General features: G+C 41.1%; 1 protein-coding gene across 1 annotated transcript in view; it reads left to right on the plus strand.

Annotated features, from left to right (window-relative positions):
• Window positions 1–19,352, plus strand: part of PCSK2 (proprotein convertase subtilisin/kexin type 2) — a 99,527-nt gene that overhangs the window by 65,682 nt on the left and 14,493 nt on the right. Inside the window, exons 6-8 of the mRNA XM_015623003.3 lie at window positions 3,440–3,516; window positions 9,697–9,785; window positions 13,183–13,358. Of these exons, the coding sequence (XP_015478489.1) occupies window positions 3,440–3,516; window positions 9,697–9,785; window positions 13,183–13,358 (342 nt within the window). The remainder of the gene's footprint in view (window positions 1–3,439; window positions 3,517–9,696; window positions 9,786–13,182; window positions 13,359–19,352) is intronic.

Here is a 19,352-nt window from a genome sequence, read left to right on the forward strand (position 1 = left end):
CTGCATTATTCAAGGTACATAATTTTATTACAGTGCTGAACAACACATGGGACAACTGATTTATTGTTAGTGTCATATTTTGCATAATGACTTTTTTCCATGGATGATTTTACTGCATGTGTTTTAAAAGGTACAAGACAATTCTTTGGGAAATTCTACTCTAAGCTTTTTTTTTTAAGGAAAGCAGAACTTTATACAGAGGCAAAAGTAATGTATTTGTGTCATAGTATACAAGCCATTACTTAATAAATGATTGAAAGGGTCTCATCCTGGGATCTGATACTATTTGTATTTTATTTGGCTTAGAGGCTAGAAAGCAAAAATATAGATACTCCTTAAAAAGCAATACCATTCCTCTCTGTAGTAGCATTTTTATTTTATAATAGGTGTTATTTTTAAGTAGTTGTGTATAGTTGATGACATCAAATCACTCTGCAGCAGTGAGCTGGTTTTGATTGAATTGGGGGGATTAGATTCACCTCACTGTAACGCCCTGTGCCAATGACTGGTCTGAGGCCAGACCAGTGTCTGAGGTTGGTGGCTCAAGGTCTCCCTGAGGTTAAAAACCTGGCAAATACCTTAGATATTGAAAGTCAAGTGTTAAACACTTCAAGTCTAAGAGAAGGAACTGCCAGTAGACTAGCTTGACAAGAAAATTGAGCGCTGAATCACCTGAGTGGGAAAGCAAAGAGTTCCCATTTCAATGTGCAGTTGTGGGTCCTCATCTGCACTGGTTTTAATTGCAACTTCACAGGTTCCTATCCTGATTAATCCTCCATGTTAGCAATAAATTCCCTCTTGCTGCCTGCTGGGGACTCCAGCCTATGGAGGACAGTGGCAAACCACAGATTTTAATATTCACTTCGCAAAACACAAAATGAAATATTTAAGCTATCTACTGAAGCAATTTCCTTTGTGGTACAATTTTGAAAGTGATTTAATTTCTTACTTAAGCTTAAAAAAAAAATAAAAATTAACAAATCTGGGGCTTAGGTATTTGTGGATTTGATCTTTAAATTAGGAACTTTAAGCAGGCCATTTGTACTTGTCTCTGGTGTTTAATTACCCATTTCACTGCTTCACAATGCTGAAACTCACTGTCTTTTCTCAAAAACCCTAATGAAGATAAACTGCTTAGTTAGCAGTTGTTTTCTTTACAAGTCTTCTTAATTTTGCCCTTTGTGGATGGCTCCCACTCCATTAGTTATCTTTTTCCTTTGAGTGTCATGATCCAAAATGAAGCTAATGAGAGCTACAGGATGTGGCTGCACAACTTGGTCTACAGCCTGCCTAAAGGCATCTTCCCATAAGCTGAGTTACCTGGGGCCTGCAGTTTGCTGTAGGGTGTCTGAATCATTCATCAAAAGACACACAAAATCCCTTTGTCTGTCACTGCTATGAACAGGGGGGCACGTCAGCACAGCTAGAAGGGCTTCCCAGCCTTAATTTTTGCACAAGGGAATTCTAGAGTCAAGAGTGGTTGATAGCAAGTACAAGGTGCTTGCATATTTGATGATGTCCTGAAAAGTCAGCCTCACCAGGCCCCCTTTGAGCTTAGGGTGTGCATCTCTTCCAGATGGGAAAATAGAACACAATTGACACATGACTGAGTTTAAATTCTCATTTGTACAATATTTTTAGGGTAGAAGCAGAAGTTCTGAGTGAGTATGAAGTTGGCAATATGTCTGTGTGGTATCTGCATGACAGTGAATTTTGTAACTCATTACATGTTCTGTGCAAAAGTTCTTCTTGTTTTCTGCTGCTTTTAAGTCTACCCCTCAGTAATTTCAATTTCTTGAATTATGAGAAGCAGTAAAAAATAACTCCTTGTCCACCTTCTCTGTACTACTCATGAATTATAGACAACTGTCAAATTCCTCTTTTTTCCCTGGCTGAAAATAAATGTTCTGTTTGCTCTTAGCTCATGTAATCCTTTGCCATTCAAAGTGCTGTGTAAGCAGTTGAGGTAATTAAAAGAAGCAAATTAATCACATTAACACCTGGCCACAAAGAAGCACTGAGAATTTGTGGCCATAGCTGACACGATTGGAAGGCATCTTCAGGCTGAAAATCAGGGCCTTAGTGTGGAGATGTGTTAGGATCTCAGAAAGGGATTCAGCTCTGAGCTCCAGGACAGCATCAAGCCATTTGAGAGCCATTCAGAAAATCCCTGCTCCGTTCAAATGCTGCAAAATATTTGTGTCTGTGCTGAACATAAGCAACCAGGCTTTGAAATGACCACCAAAAAAACCCACTGTACAATAACTTGAAAGATACTTTGTTTTGCCCTCTGGGTATCAAGGACTGTTGTCCTTATCTCATTCTTAATAACAAGGTTTTGGGAGTTTAAGGGTTTGAATCCAAACCCCAAGGACTTGGGTGCTACCAGTGGACTGTCTATTCCTGTATCCCAGGAACTGAGAATCAGATGAAAGGAAATGTTTTTAGGAGCAAAGCTATTCATGCACAAGTCTCAAATTATCTTCAATAGCATGCTCAGTGAAATCTTAAAAGGAATACAAGTACACATTAATTAAGAATTAACATAATTCTGTTCCTTGAGCATGATGGTTATTAAAACATAAACTCAATGAACGTACACTTGAGAGGAAACTGCTAAATATTTTTAAAAGCCTAATTTTCAGTCACCCTTTATTTTTTTCATTAAGAGAGAAAAAAGAAGATTGCACTTGACTTTCTGAAACTTTCTATTTGCTTCAGATCAAAAAGTTGCTGAGTGCCCTTAACTGCTGATAGGACAAATCAGGAATGAATTAGATTTATATGGAAAGCAGAGACATGGGATGACACTTTGAGAAGTGCCTGAAAGCCACATTTGTGAAGCTGTTCAGACAGCTAAAGGAATGAGAAAATATGCAAAGAGATTTTCAGGCATGTGTGCTGGCCATTAATGCAGTTTTCACAGGTGGTTTTTTTTTTTTTTTAATTTAGAGAAATTTACATTCTTAGGCATTGAAATGCTTTTCAAAATCTGGCTGTGTGTAAAACCACAAATGAGGTTTTCAAAAACACTTCTTTTGTGGAAGGCCCTTGTGTCTTGTCACTTCTACCACTGTTTGGAAAACAGGGTTTAACCTTTTGTTTGCCACACCAAGTAGTTTGATACCTGAATACTCCTGTGTTGAACAGTCCCTCAGTAGTGACCTGCACTCTCATACCACCTCACAATTAACCCACAATTAACCACACTAATGTACAGGAGGCTTTGCGTGCCAGAAAGCATTGTTCCCCAGGCTTGCTGGTGTGGAAAATGGGAAATGGCACAGCACAATAGGGACTGGTTTCTGTCCAGGTACATCTCACAGAATGAAGAGGGCAAAGTTTGCTATTGATTCTCAGCTTCTTATTCAATTTGTGTTTCACTTTGCCCTGCATGTCTGTTCTTCAGCTGATTTTCTGTGTTCCTTGTGTTTTGCAGAATGCCAAAGCCAGTTATGACTTCAGCAGCAATGATCCCTTCCCCTATCCCCGCTATACAGATGACTGGTTTAACAGGTAAATGGATTTTGGGCAGCCTGCCCTTCACTTTGGTTTGTGGAAGAAATTCTGCATCTTTGTGAATTATCTATTTTCTGCTAAGATCAATCATCACAGAACAGGCACTGCAGTCTCACTACTGTTTGAAAATTAGAGGTTACTTACAACATCATTTTTTTAGGTTTATCGTTTATAAATGAAATTGCTGCTCCAGAAAAGTATATTTTTAGATTGTTTGGATAAGTGATGGCTACACACCTTTTTGTCAGCTGGACTAGAACAGTCCAGTAATCCAAATACAATCCTGTATAAACTGGTTTCCCATCTGCTGCCTAAATTTAAAGGGAGTAAACTGGAGAGAGGAAAGACTTTGGGGAAGAAAGTATTTTCATCCTATGGAAGCCAAAGAGGTCAGAACAGCAGCATGGTGTAGAATGACCAGCTTAAAAACAATTAGATCTTACATTAAGTTCTGAATTGCCTTGGTTTAAGGACAGTGTACATGGATAGCATTTTTCTAGCTGCTGGAGACATTCATGTCCACATTCTGTGGAATCTGTTCTGTTGTGTTTATAAATTCAGAATCAACAGTGAAGCTGTGCTTGTTATTTCTCCTGAATACACAGTGACTGCACAAGACCCATTCCTTCTTCACTGTGCTCTGAACTTAGCTCTGAACTTTACCAGTTTTCAGTAGGAGAAGGACGGGTTCTCAAGATATGGTATAAATAAGGATGGCCCAAAAGAAAAGGCTTGAGATTGTAGAAAATGTGACTTTTTGTTTCCCTAAACTCATTGGCTTTTTTGTTTCTTAGTTGTTTTTTTTTCCTCATAGAATGGAAACATGTTTTGACAGTTTTTTACAAAATATGTCCTGGGTTCTGTATCTGTCCCATGGCAGGCTCTAGCTTGCATTTGCAAAAATTATTTCAAGAGATTTTCAATGAAATTTCCAAACGTCCCCTAGACAGAAGTTGCCAGTAATGCTGAAGATTTGAAAACTTTTTAAAGATTTTAGGGCTCAGATGGAGTGCTTCTCAAAAAATATTTGAGGCCTATTTGATGTGTTTTTCATCTCTAACTCAGGATGACTGGATGGCCTCCTGGTTTTACATGGGGTTTTTTGTTGTTGTTTTTTTTAATTTATTTTTAAAGAAATCAATTGTAGTTCTGTCAGAGTGACACAGCAAAGAGGCAGCTGTGGTTCCACCTCAGACACAGGCCTCCTGGGATGGATTAAACAGGGTTAGGAACTGTGATGTCCTTGTTTGTAGTCCTGCAATTTTTCTGCCAAAGCAAGATCTTAATGAGATTTCTGCTTCATTTTGGGAAAGGACATCTGACTTTTAAAGCAGTATGAATTTTAAAGTAGTATGAATTCAGTTAGTGAATGGAAAGTCAGAGAAAGACTAGGGCTCTAATTTGTGAAGGTCTGCTGACTTTCTTGCTTTAGTTATGCAAAGAAACTTTTTAGGAGACAGATATCAATTAGCCCTAGAGAGGAAGAAAATTAAATTTAGCTGTAGTATGTAATGGGAGCTTTTGTTGTTTTCAGTGTGGAACTTCATAAAATTAAGCATGTTCTGCCAAGTCCCATTAACACTGATTCTGCTGCTGTCAAGTATTTTATAGTGGGACCCAGTTTGCCATCCTTCTGTGTTCTGCAAAGTAAACTCTCCCTGGAGGGAGAGTTATATTCCAAAGTCTCTTAGAACAGATCTTAAACATTCCAGATGTGGCAGGGCTTATTGTCTCTGGTCCCAGGTGCCCCTGACTAATTTCAAGCACTTCAGGGAAGAATTGAGGTGAGCAGCGCTATTATCTGTGACCCAATCTGTAATAATTGAGAACAGCATGATTCAGGTTGTCAGAGAACTGCAACACTTTCTTCTGTTTCTTGGGGGAATGGGGAGTTCAGGTCAGTAACAGGAGAAGGAAAACAATGGAGAAATTGCTTGGCAGGTTTCCTTTACTGGTCTTCCTTTTCAGATAAAAATAAAATCAATAGTTGGGAAGTATAAGTGTTTGTCAATGAACCTTAGTCATAATGGGATGCTCCATTCCTGGAAGTATTCAGGGCCAGTTTGGATGGGGCCTGATCTCATGGGTGCAATCCCTGCCCATGACAGGGAGATTGGAGCTAGATGATCTTTAGGGTCCCTCCCAACCCAAGCCACTCCATGATACTAATGAACCTTGAGATTTCTTTTGCAAGACAGAGAATTTTCTATCTTGCAAGGTAAATCATGGGAGCAACACATTCAGAGGAACATCCCTTTCCTGCCTTCACAATATAAGAAGGCTTTAAGATGCAAGACTCTTAGTTTTCTGCAGGTTAAGATGCCAACAAGCACACCATATCCAGCTGTCCAGGAGTGGTTGTGACTATTTTTCTCTGTGTTTCTTTGCTATTCTGTTAATTGAGCTGACATACTCCTATAAAAGCTCTTGCCATGGCTTCTGACTCCTGAATCAGTGTTACTGGTAGGTAACAACTGCCTCTGACAGTCTGTCTGTCCCTACATGCAGCTACACAGGTGCTTCTGGATAGGGCATGATTACATGGAAAATCTATTGAGAGAAACCTGAAATAAAGGCTCCATTTTGCACAGCCAGTGATGTATCTCCCATTGAATTTTATGCATGCAGAAGGATCAGACTCAAAATAGGATAGCGTAATATCCCTTTTTCCATAAAGAATACGTTTCTATGTGAGCAATTCAAATGATTTGTGGAACAAGAAGCAGAGGCCTGATCACCAAGGGGCTTTTGTGAGCTGCCAGCTGCATGGGCAATGTGTTCATTAGACTTTAAGAATAAATAGGAGAGGTTTTTACATGGAGTATTTCATTAATCACAGCTGCTCTGCTTGTAAGCACAGATTCCCCTTCCATTTGGTTCTTTGTAAGACTGCTGGAATCACTTTGGCCTTTCCATCTAATAGCCACTGGCCCACAAAACCATGCAGGGTGGTGCCTCAGGCAGGAAATTGCTTTCAGGCAGTTCAGCTGCAGCTAAGGGCAGAGGCCCATGGATGGCTTGGCAGCCAAGGGGTTTATTCTCATATTGACTGTGTTCAGATCTGCAGCCTGGGGGGCCAGCAGGAGAATGTACACTTGGTGCAATGTCGAACAGAGCTGTGTTTTAGCCTGAGGAGCAGTGGGAGCAGTGAAAGAACCTGAATCAAGCCCCGTTCCCAAAACAAGAGGCATCTCCACAGAACTCAGTGATTTTTAAGAACCACACTGGGAACTGACTGATTTTGAATTCCCTCTGCTGAACCACATTCAGTAACTTGGCACGTACCACATTCTGCAGTGAAGAGGTAGCCACAGGAATCAGTGATTGCTTGGCCTCGTACTACCCTCTGATTTCATGTTCTGAGCATGCAGAAAGCACAGCTTGGGCTCTCATACCAATGAGATTACAAATTTCTGCCCTGATCTAAATAACCAGTAATTAGCCCCACTCCCATGGCCTTTGTATTATGTATATTCTCTCACTCAGCTAATGAGTTAGCAGGGCAAAATTTATTTGCTATCTTGGAAGCCTATATTCTTCAGACATAAGAATCTTTTAATAACTGTGGATCCAAACCAAAGCAGGAGAATGCTTCCTCTTCTGTGAACACTCAAATGCTTAGAAACTGACAATGTCATGTGAATAAAAAGGGGATTGCATTTGCCCCACAAAAGTGACCATCTGAGCTCTGCATGTTTAATTGCTGCCCAATACAGGCAGCTGAAGTGGTCAGGAAAGGCAAAGTGGTCAAGATGGTCCCAGCTATTGAGACTGCAGCTCTGCACTGCCCTCCCCTGCAAACAGCTGAAGATAGGATGGATGGGTCTTGCCCTTTGCTGTCTGCAGAAGCATTTCAAAGCAGATGAAAAGGAGCCTCAATAAAAATCTGTGCCACCTCTGACACTTTCAAAAAGATGTCAATAGGGAGGCTTGCACGGTACCATTGGCAGTGGATTTCTAAAAAGAATTGTTTTCAAAGACAAACCAGAGTGAAATTTTCATAGCTAGTACAATTATTATTTTTTCAATTCAGTATGCAAAACTGTTTTTCAACTAAACCCACTTCTCCCACCTTTTTCATGTGTGTTCATGTAAAATGTTTTCACTTACATGAAGTTTATGTAAGACTTGCTCTACTTGCTAATATATGGTTTACCTTTGAAGTAGCTTGTTCACAGATGAAAATATTTTTATGTTCTATCCCCTTGCTTTAAATATTGAAATAGGGAAGAGGTGAACACCACAGAGAAAGGCTGTGATTTGTTCCTGTGACATGAGTCACTTCATTGAAACCACAAAGGGTTTATCAATGATACATGAACAGCAAATAGGGCTGAGTTGGAAAAGTCTGCTATTTGCCATTAATAATTCAACCAAATGCATTTCCACTAAATCATAAGTGGGTTTTTTTTCTCCTCTCTAGTCAGCAGCACAATACTGAAATGCTGAGCTGCTGTTTACAGTCTCCATTGTGTGAGCTGCTGCTCTGGAGAGGCCAGGACAGGCAGAGGACCTTCTGGTAAAACTTTTTTGTTGGGAAGGTCCTAATAATCCTTTTTCTCACTGTAATCTGGCAGCATCACTGATGTTTTGCACCCCAGCATTAGTCAAGCCAATTTTGAACAAAGCCATTTATTCTTCTCTGTGGCTTGTAGTTGGCCCATAGGTGACTAGATAATGAATGCCTAGCATAGATAGCTATGCCTAGCAATGAATATTGTGTTTCTGTCACACTTCCTTTGAGCAAGAACATGAGAGAAAACCTTGTTGTTTGATTGTTGATAGCAATTTCTGTAGCAGCTGAATAAGAAATCTGTATTGCTGTCTCCTCTGCCCCCTTTGTAAAAAGAAGCAGATGAGATCTTCAGTCGTCTTTCGTTATGGAACTGCCTCTAAAAATATATTCTCCCAAGTAGAGCAGGAAAAAGTATGTGTTGCTTCTTACCTTTTAATTAATGTTACACTTATCTTTGCCAGAAATCCTTAAAGGGAAAGAGAGAGAAAAAAGGTGATTAAAGCAGTTTTGCTGCCTCCCAGGGTAGCTGATACTCAGTATAACCTTTTTTTTATAATACAGCGTTTTGATTTGCATGAATCCTTAGCATGCTGCAGCGTCAACATCAGTTTCAGTGTGCAGAGTGGATTGATGTGAGCAGTAGGATGGATTTGTATATTGATTCAACATCTTAGCCTAAAAATACCCCTGATAGGAGAACAGGTTTCAGTAGTTTCCCTGCTGCTATGCTATTTTTTAAAAACTAGGTTATGTTGACTGTATTTCTCTTCTCTTGAGTTTAATTTCTATGATGAATTATGAAAAAAGGAAAATGCAATCTACCTTCCTGCAGGAGCCACTGCCAGTTAAAGAGTCTCTGTTTAGAGCTGAAAAGCACTTCACAGATATCAGGTATTATTGAAAAACCACATGTCAGCCCAAACTTGGACCTCTGTGTCAGAGCAGAGACTTTTCCCACATGAGCAGAAAGCAGTAGCTGTGTGAGCTGGAGCACCTTGTCAGTTCTTATGGGAATTAGGCACTGGATAAAGAGGGATGCACGTGCCTTAATTCCTACAGCTTTGGGCCTGGCCAGCCATGCTGCAGCTCTGCTGTTGAAGGGTGCAGTGACCATTCTGTCTCCCTTCTGCTACTCCAGCTTGGTATTACACCCACCACTTCCTGTAGCATTTATTTTGTGGGCAGGGATATGCTCTTTGTACATGTTCAAACAGCAAAAAGGCAAGCCAGGCTTTGTTCCATGAGGTTCAAAGTAATGGGTGTCACACTGTCAAGCCACAAAAATAAAGGAATTAATATTGATCTTGTATTTACACTGTTCTGTCAGGGGCTGTTTCTACTAAGAGTTGGTAATGAGACAGAGCCTGTCTCACAAGCTAAAACAAGAAGGCCTGAATAACTTTACAATTAAATGCAGTGTAAGGATACATGTTAACCTCAGAGGAAGCATCACTCATCCTGCAGAGGAGAAACTGGATATTGCCTGCTTCAGGAGGGAATGAACTCGTCCCAGTATTCAGCACACAACAATTTGCCGTGGAATGGTTTTCCTCTGCAGCACTGGGAGCTGAGTGAGGCAAAACAAGCTCACAGTGATCCAGCTTAGCTCAGCACATGCCTTAGCTGGGGTTCATCTGGTCTCTCTGCCTTCCTTTTCACAGCCACGGGACAAGGTGTGCAGGAGAGGTGTCTGCTGCTGCCAACAACAACATCTGCGGCGTGGGAGTTGCGTACAACTCCAAAGTGGCAGGTATGGTGGCGATCCAAGCTGTAAATGGTCCACTGTGCTTCAGGCAGAACTCCTCCTGCAGAGACAGAGAGTGTTGCCCAGGACAGGGCTGCAGATTGGAGCTGGACCATGTATTTATTATTTTTTGCAGTTAGCTGGAGAGAGGAATTTCTCCATGGCTTTGCATTTTCAGTCAAGTGCCTTGTGTAGGCTCTTTTATAACAGTGCCAAAGAGCAGCTCTGCTCCTTCATATGCCAGCCCCTGTTCATATACCCATTTTCAGTGCTTCTTCCCTGCGTAGCTGTAGAATCATTTGTGGCAAAGCTCATTTTGCAGGAGATAAAGTATAAATTCCTGCTGCACTTAAAAACCATTTGAAGTGGTAAATCTCATGCTGCTCTTACTCATCACGCTCTCACAGTGCAGGACCTGCAGTGCAGTAAATCTCAGTGGTTTCAGGTTTCCTCTGTTTTAACAGTGATGTAGAGTGGTAGGAGCAGATGCAGAGCATGAAACAGGTGGTACCTGGCACCTAGCATCCACACCTTGGGTGTGTTGGGTATTTTTACTTCTAACGAGCTCTTCTCTGCACATATATAGTGAATACAGTGCTTGGAGCTAGTTAGGCTCTTGGCACCATGTGTCAGTTTAGTTGAATCTGAAGAAATCCAGTTTTCCCACTCTTAAGACTGTTCCAAGATGAGAACTGAGGCACAGTAGGCAGAGATATATGCTTATGAATTTCACTTTACTTTCCCTGATCCACACTGGAATATCAGCATGGATGTACCCATTGCTTCTTGGAGATGGTCCACAGTGTGTGTTCATGGACAGCTCTGCTCTGCTTGGCCTGTCCCTGTTTTATTGTAGTGTCAGGAGAATCTGAGGAGGGATACATTTCACCTGGCACCTACAGGACTGAAAGGTGGATCTCCACCAGAGAAAGGCACCAAGCAATGTTTGCTAAGCTCTTACCCAAGAAATATCACTGAGAGTTAATAACTGTCTGGGCAGGTTTAATGAATGTCTCTTTCCTTCAGTAAGGGTAGCATCTCTTTCAGGGATGGGACATTCCACAAAATTTACATTCTTTCAAGAGTTACTCTTCAAGAAATCTGAATTGAGGCATGGGGTTTTGTCTGGACCATATTGTTCATACAACTCTACAACTTCAAGCTGCTTGCTTAAAAATCAAGAGGTGCGAAGACCTTTTCTGATGATCAACAGCCTACAAATAATATTCTGTGTTTGTGCACTTTGTAGTAAAATTCCCTCAAGTTTCTGGAAGTGCCAGCCAGCCTCCCCTGCTTGAGGACAATGTGCACTGGCAACAGTCATGGTTTGGAGCCCATGACTACAGAATGAGAGGGAAGTTGATTGCCAAGGATGTAGTGCATCACTTGTTTTTTTTCCTTGTACCTCTTTTTTCCCTTGAAGATGGTTTGGCTCCTCCTGTTCCCCCACTTTCCTCAGAGTCAATAATTAATTTTGTGGTTGTATGGTGTTGGGTTTCTTAGGGAATTTCCTCCCATTTGTTGTCAGGGAGATGGTGAATGGACAGTGATCAAGAGAAAAAAGCAGTAGCCAGGTGCCTTGACATGCCATTTAAATGGTTCAGAGAGAGGGGGGACGGATTTTGGTGGTTCTTGCCCGCCATGGAGGGGAGATGGTTTTGGGTGCTCCACTGCTGCTTCTCCAAGGGCTGCTGCAGAATTCTCCTTGCTGCCCATCGGTGAGCCTGCTGCTTGCAGGAGTTGCCAGCTGACTGGGAGCTTTCAGCACCTGCCCCCTCCAGGAGAGACCCTCTGGGCCCTCTCCCTCCTCCCTCTCTCTGGAGAGAGAGTCCACGCTGGTTGTTTGACTGGAACCCGCCAGGACACCGCATCGTGTGCGTGAGCGCCCGAGAAAACGAACCTCCAGCCTTCTCTCTTGTGGTGGGGTCTCCATCAAGCCCTGAGGAGGCTCAGGGTTCACACCAGAGCACCCCTCAAAGCTGGGGGAGTCGCTACAGCCCCTCTGCCCCACCTGAGCCACCAGTGCTCCCAGCACTTGTGGTCATGGCTGAAGAAAAAAAGAGATCACTTAACGGGTGGGCAGCTTCTAGTATTGCTTGGTGGTGTTTCTCTGTCTTGTGACACATATATGTTCTAGTAAAGAACTGTTACTCCTTTTCCCATAATTTTTGCCTGGAAGCCCCATTCAAAGTTACAATAATTTGGAGGGGAGGGCGTCATCTTTCCATTCCAGGAAGGGTTCCCACCTTCCTTAGCCGACACCTGTCTTTTAAACCGGGACAGTGGCTTCTGTGCAGATCTGCATTTTATAAGTATGGGAAGCAGTTTCTCACCCATTGAGTTTGACTTCATCATTTCTAGCTCGAGTTAGCCCATCAAGAGCATCCAGCCTTGGTCTGATTTCTATTTGAAATTTATGCCACTTTTTTCCAGCCTTATATTTGACACACTGGTTTTCTATTTAATATAGTAAAGCCTCTGGCTTCTAAATCAGGATCCTTATTGTCATTCACACTGTTTGGCACTGTGCCACTGATTTCTGCCCCATCTGTGTCCTAAACCACTGGGAAAAACTGAACTTCAACTCAGGGATACAAATTAAGCTTGGAATGAATCCCTGGTTACTCAGGTCTCATCCAGAGACCAAGTGACAGGTTGTCTGTGAGTGAAATTGTCCTATGTGTGGGGCTTGCACTGCTGTCTGTTGCACTCTGGCTCACTTAGAGTCAACACTTGGAGGTTTTATGAAGTTGACATGTCCTGAGATTGCATCATTTAAACTCTTAATTTCTACTGCAGTATGGGTTTAAGGAAGTGGGGTTTAGTCTGTTTTTTTGTCCACGTGCTGGCCAGATTTTGTTATTGCGTCTGCATGTTGACAGAATGATATTTTTCCAGGAAATTGCTATTAGCTTGTTTCCCTCCTCTGATTAAATTCTGGAAATGCACCAAAATAAATAGAAAAATTACTTGAAAAACTAATGACAATGTGAACACAAAACTGAATGTAAGTTAGGCGAAGGGGGGTTACTCTTTTTTGCTAGCTTAAAAAATATTATTTTCAATGCCATTCATATTATTTAAACATTGAACTTCTGAGATTGCTGGATTCTGATATTTTTAAAATGTTCTCAAGGAGTAGATGGAAAATACAGTGTAATTAGAAAGCTAACAATAAAGTTCTTTGTCTTTCTGGGCCATGCTGCCTTGGTGGCTGGGTTTGCTGCTATTAACGCTGGGTAAGCACACCCTGGTGAAATGGGAATGTCAAGTACAGAATTACTGAATGGGTGAAACTACCAGTTACTTAAAATACCTGTAACTGGGGGCCTTCTGCAGGTGCTGAGATTACATTTTGTGCTGGGTAATGCATATTTCATGCTTATGTTGATTAAAACTACAGGTATTCGAATGCTCGACCAGCCGTTTATGACAGACATCATCGAGGCTTCCTCCATCAGTCATATGCCTCAAGTCATAGACATATATAGTGCCAGCTGGGGACCAACTGATAATGGGAAGACTGTGGATGGACCTAGAGAATTAACTCTGCAAGCAATGGCAGATGGTGTGAATAAGGTAACAGTTTTAATATCTGGGTTCTGGGGCAGAATGGTGTGTACATGCTTGTGCTGAAACCAGTGACCTGGGAACACAATGCAGTTGCACAAATTATCCAACTTTGAGTATATTTCAAGGTTCTTTGATTTCAAGGTTCTCTGCAATGTTTTGGTGTTGATTTTATTGTATAGTCTCAGCATACTGTGTCTATCTCTAGTCACCTTATAGCTGCTTTTCATAGGCCACTGCAGTCAAAATGGAGGAGCCTGAACCTGTAAATGTTCCGCAGGTTGAAACATGCCAGCTGAGCTACTGGCACTGCAGTATCTGTTTTGGTGTGTTATCAGTTTAATTACAGTTTTTATTTTGGATATGGAGTGTCTCCCGGGTCACTCAGCTATGGTCATTATTATAGCTGTGATTGAGCTGCAACAGTTCAGCTGTCCATGGGCTAGTATCATCCAGGAGCCTCCTGGTTTATTCCCATGATTCCAGCTCCTTCTAGGAACAGTCTGTGATCTTTGTAAAAGACACTGAATAGCATCCTGTAATCTGTTTAACCTGTACACTATGAGACAGTTGGGGGAAATGTGTGTGCTGCAACTCAAAAATAAAATAAATTAGCCCAAACAAATCAACCTTGCATGGCTTTGTGTCCACCTCTTCAGTGTTACCCAGCCAAGACAGCCATGGCTGCCTCCTGGTGATGTAGGGAATGAGCCTCCTCCCCTTGGCTGATTATAGATGGGTTTCTGTATTGACGAGATCTGAAATTACCCAGAACATCTGGGATGGTTTTATGTGGGAGCTCCACAATTCCTTACCTTTCCTTCCAAATTATTTCTTCCTTTTACTTGTGCCAAATTCTCCCACTCTTCATCACCAGCTCACTGTAAGCAGAACATTCAGTTTACCATGTTTTGTGACATGATAATTAAATCTACTGCTGTGACAAGTAGTGAAGCATCTAAAGCTCTCTCAAATGCTGAGCCTCAGATGTTTTGCCTGTAACAGAGGGATTACAGTCATCTTCATGCTTCCACCCATAAAATTGGCAATGTACTGCAATAACACTGGAAGACTTGTCACAAATTCCTTCTGAGTCTGCTCAGTTTTGTAGTATAAACTGTACAAACCTCTGATGAGTTCAGACTCCCTCTCAAGTCACCTTACACAGGCTGCATTTCTTCATGAGATTTTCATTTATTTAGTGTTTCCATAAAGATCCCATTAAACACTTTGGTCTTGAGGAGAATGTTTCTTAGGTGTGTCACAATTTTAGCAATACCTTCATGTGTTACAGTTGTCTGATCTATCTTCCACTAGTGTTGGTTGTAGCAGATATAAACTCTGAACCCAGAAAAGTTTCCATGTAATTTTTGTGTTCCCCTCCTCCGATGGAGAACTTGTCTAAAAGTTGGAAAAAAAGGTGGAGGAATGATAACTGAACTAGAGTTATTTTACCCTTCAAGAGAAGCAGATTTTAAATCATAATCATGGGGACTTTTTGCAATTTGGTATATAAAACACCTTTGAATCAACTTGCTGTCATATTGCCCTATGCTTTAATTTGTGGAGGTACCCTGGAATTCACCTCCTCTTTGAATGATAAACATTGGAATAGAGATTTTTCTTTTCCGTTTTATTGCTTGGTTGGAGAGTGATGGGCTTTTTAATACTGTGCCCTCAGGAGTGTTTGTGATTCTCTTCAAGAAATAATTTGCAGTATTAAGATCAGAAAGGGCCCTGAGATCACTTGGGTTGAAGGCTCAGGAAAGAGAGAGAACAGTGACAGTGAGCTGTGCTCTGGCAGGGGTTGCTCTCATCAGGAAACATATGTGTCTCTTATCAGGAGACACAGAATTAACAGGAGAGCCTGCATTATTAAACCAGTTCTGTCAGCCACTGCAGAATTAGGAGGAATGGTACTGGATTCTACCTAAAAAAAAAATTGTTGTCCCAGGGAAATTACACTTAATCTTGTAGTGGCAGTATCCCAGCTGTCTCCTGGCAATGTGTGGACAGAAGATGAGACAGTTCCTCCCCAAATAACTCCCTTTGTGTTGTGATCATGGCTTTATCAACCCTTCTTTTGCTCATTACATTTCCTGATATAATGATTTTTTTTGGGTATAGTTTGTTCTGATCTGGTTTTTTCTGAGAGACAGATTTTCTAGAGATATATTCAAGCTGTCAGTGGATGCTGGGTATTCTCCGTGGCACTCTGAAAAACCCACTACAGAGTTGGCTGGATGTAAAGGAAGACTAACAAGCCTTTGATATGATACCCTTTTACCTATTTTAGGTCTATAATGTATGCATCACATTCTCTATTGACTGTAAAAATGTAAATCTAGTTTATGATTATTTTTCAATATAACCCTCCTGTCTTATTAAAAAATATCTTTTGTAAACTGAGAGACAAAGAAATGTAGGAATTCTTTTTATCAGCCTAGAGCTGATTCTCACCAGAGTTATGGTTCATGAATTAATGATGAAGCTGAAATATTGGCAGGGTGGAAACAACATGCTGAGAATAAAAATGTGTTCTTAAACTAAAAGCAATACTTCCAAATGTCCTAGAAGGCAATATAAGAGCTCTTGCATGGAGCAAGATTAATATCTTTGCTTCTAATGTAATAAAATAAAAACCAGTAAGTAGGAGTGATACAGAATTCTTACACAGAATATGCATTTAATTGAGTTGACAAACACAGGTAACATTTGCCTTGCTGCCACCACACTTGGGAGCCCCAGCTCAAAGAGGAACTCACTCCCACGTGTTTCATCCTTCCCACAATCTCCATTTCACTCTCATATACTTTAGAATTCCTCCTTCCAGAGCTGCTGAGATGTGGGGGTAACTAGCCACCTGATAATGACAGCATGATAAAAACTGCAGAAACTGTGGAACTTCATGTTTGTATGTCTGTTTTTATGTCTTGAAGCCACCCAGCTATAACAAAGTGGGCTAGGGCCAACATGTCCTCTATTTCTGATAGATATTCTTCTAGCTGAAGATGTCCCTGCTCAGTGCAGAGTGGAGTTGGCCTTTAAAAGGTCTCTTCTGACCCAAGCTATTCTCTGATCTATTTTCCTACCTTTCCTCTTCCATTACCCCTTCTTAAATGCATTCTTGCCTTTGTCTTAATCACACCTTCATTTTGGTGTGCTGTTCACTTGCAAGGTAAATAGCTTGAATAGAGGCAGCACTAAACAACATAATTAAGGGCAACACAATCTGCCATCACACTGGCAGCTCCTTTATGGGCTCCTTTACTAACACAAAGGCTGGGCACAAAAGGGATGGTGTGTGCCTGAACTGGGTGTCAGCATAACCCTTGTATTCAGAAGTTATTGGGAAGCTGCTTTTGGTTACTAGGACACAATCCCACTCTTTTTTTTGAAATGTGATCTGGCTTCACTGTGTTATCTCATGGCTTTAGTTCAGGGACAGTAGTCAGCAGCGTGACTGGGTCACTGAGTAGTGGTGGTTGCACTGCAAAGGTAAATGAGCTCACAGTTCAATTAGGAAGAATTTGGGAATGGGGATTGAAAAGAGTTTCATACACACAAAGGTCCACAAGTATTTGGCAATTACCAGCACAGGTGAAAACTTACCTAATGCGGCTTTCAGCTGCTAGAAAAGACATATTTGAGATGTAATTGGAAAGGACTTTAAAAAACTTCTGGTTTTTAAGGATTAGGCTGGAACTTGTATGTATACAGTACTTGTCTAATGAGGGGGCCCTGCATTCTTTGTACATATAGTATGACTGGACAAAGCAATGCTGTGTGATTTACATATCCCTTGTCTGAGCTGTGTTTACCCTCTTTGGGGGCTGCAAGTCTTGGAGAGGGAGGTAGAGATGATAGGTGGAAATCCTATATAAAAACACATCTCTCTTAAATAGAGACTTTCTGTCCACTAGTATCTTGTATCCAGAATTGTATCAGCCATCATCTTAAACAGGAAAAGGCAACTTAGTTCAAGAACTGATTCCACTTATATTGTATGGTAGATCCTGTCTTTAGTGTAGTGTCCAGTAAACATTTCTTATTTGTCATTTTGTTAGTCCAGTTCTTTCCAGCTTCAGTTGTTGGAATTTAAGGCAACAAGAAGTAATCAAATAAACTGGTCTCCTATCTATTGCATTTTTATGATATGAGCTTTTATATTAGGAGGTTGTGAGGGGTTGCTCATGAACTGAATTAATTCCTTGAGACTTCACCGTCTCAGCCAGAATATATAAGATATGAGCCATTTGTGCTTGTGCTGGTGAAAACATTATTGCTTCCCTAATACAGTTCTACCTAAGAAAACAATGCCCAAGTACAAATTACCAGGAGAGCAGTATTAAGAATTTGTAGTCACATCATGGCTTTGTAATTGGGCTCACCAATGAAGGAAGAAAGGACAATGTAAAAAACAAGAGGAAATATTTCTTATTTGCCTCTTTCCAAGTGCACAGAAATTGTGTTATTGTTCTTTGAAAATATCATGTTAACAAAGTATATACAGCTAGATACCTCTAATACCATTTTAGTGTTCAACAGCTAAGGGAGGACAGCAAAATTTATGAAATGCAACCATCTGATTACTCCATTTCGGAGGAAGCCCAGCAAGCTGCTTTATAACTTGGGAGTCCTTTAGTATCATATTGCCATTGCGTCTGAAATATGCATTATAATTCCATGCCTTGTCTTAATCATCTGAGATAAAATCAGACCTTATTAAAACCCCACACATGTCGTATCTGCCTGGAATTCTGAACTCTGATCATCTGTTGGGGATGTTTTCTAAGGAGGCAAGGCAACAATGAAGCCTGAAAATGCTGATTTTGTTGTCTCACTCTGCCCCCAGGAGTATTTTTTGCCTAATCTCTGTGCCACAGCTCAGCAGATACACAGTTTAGCTTCCCAGCAAGGCTGATGCTGCAAGCTGGGAGCTTTGCACAGTGCTTCCAGGGGCACAGGTGAATCTTTGAGGCCAGAGTTCATCACACCGCTTGGGAATGCTGGGAAGGGAAACCAGAATTGTCACTGCTAAAGAGTAAATTGGGTGTTTAGAGTCTTTCTCAGTGATAATCTAGCTCAGAGATAATGAGAAGAGGGTGAGATTGATTTTTTTTCAATATCAATAATATACTAGAATTAAGCCTGTAGAATTGTTATATTATCACTTGTAGTACACAGCCCAGCATCCAGCAAAAAAGAAATAGCTAATTAAAATATTTTCCCTCAGCATTTTCAAAGTTCCCTCATCACTGCCCTGCTAAACAGAACTCTCACTGAAACCTGCCTCTCTTCACCAAAAGTATAATTTTGCATCCATTTCTCTTGGCTAAGAGAAGTCCATCCAATTTAAGTAGCAATTTAGATGTAGAAAATGGCTCAAACATTATTTTTAGCCAAAGGAGGTATTAACAATTATGCAACTAATTGTGGGTTGGTGGATGTGAGTTCAGTACTTTTCTGTGATCAATTCTAAAATAAGCTACAGAAAGCCTTTTATTAGGATTTACAAATTACACAGCTTAGGTTTTTTGAGAGTCTCATATGCAGCAGTCTTAGAGTTCGGTGGTTATTCCTTGACCCAAATAATTTCAGAAGTCTGCTAGGACAAACTGGACAGATATTTAAGACAGGAAAATATGAAAGGGACACAAACAGGAGGAGCATGGGTCAAATGTGGTTCCAAGTGACAGTTTTGTCCTCTGCACAGTAGCCAAGAGTTGAACTAATTTCTTGCTCCTGCCAACACAGCCTTTCCTCTTCCACTGTGGGATACAGCAAGGTTAGACAGGCCAGCAGGGAAAGGACAGGGCCTTCATTGGTGGTGAACTTGAGAGGATAACCCCACTGCTGTTTCTTCTGAGCTGAACTGCATGGCTTGTGGCTGTGCTGGGCTTTGCCAGGGTTACAGTTCAGCATCTCCAGGCTTTTGGAAGGATCTGGATGTAGGAGAAGTGCAAAGGCATTCAGCTCAAACAAGGCAGCTGTCCCCCTGAA

The sequence above is a fragment of the Parus major genome, chromosome 3 (genome assembly GCF_001522545.3).
Source record: "Parus major isolate Abel chromosome 3, Parus_major1.1, whole genome shotgun sequence".
Classification (NCBI taxonomy): domain Eukaryota; kingdom Metazoa; phylum Chordata; class Aves; order Passeriformes; family Paridae; genus Parus; species Parus major.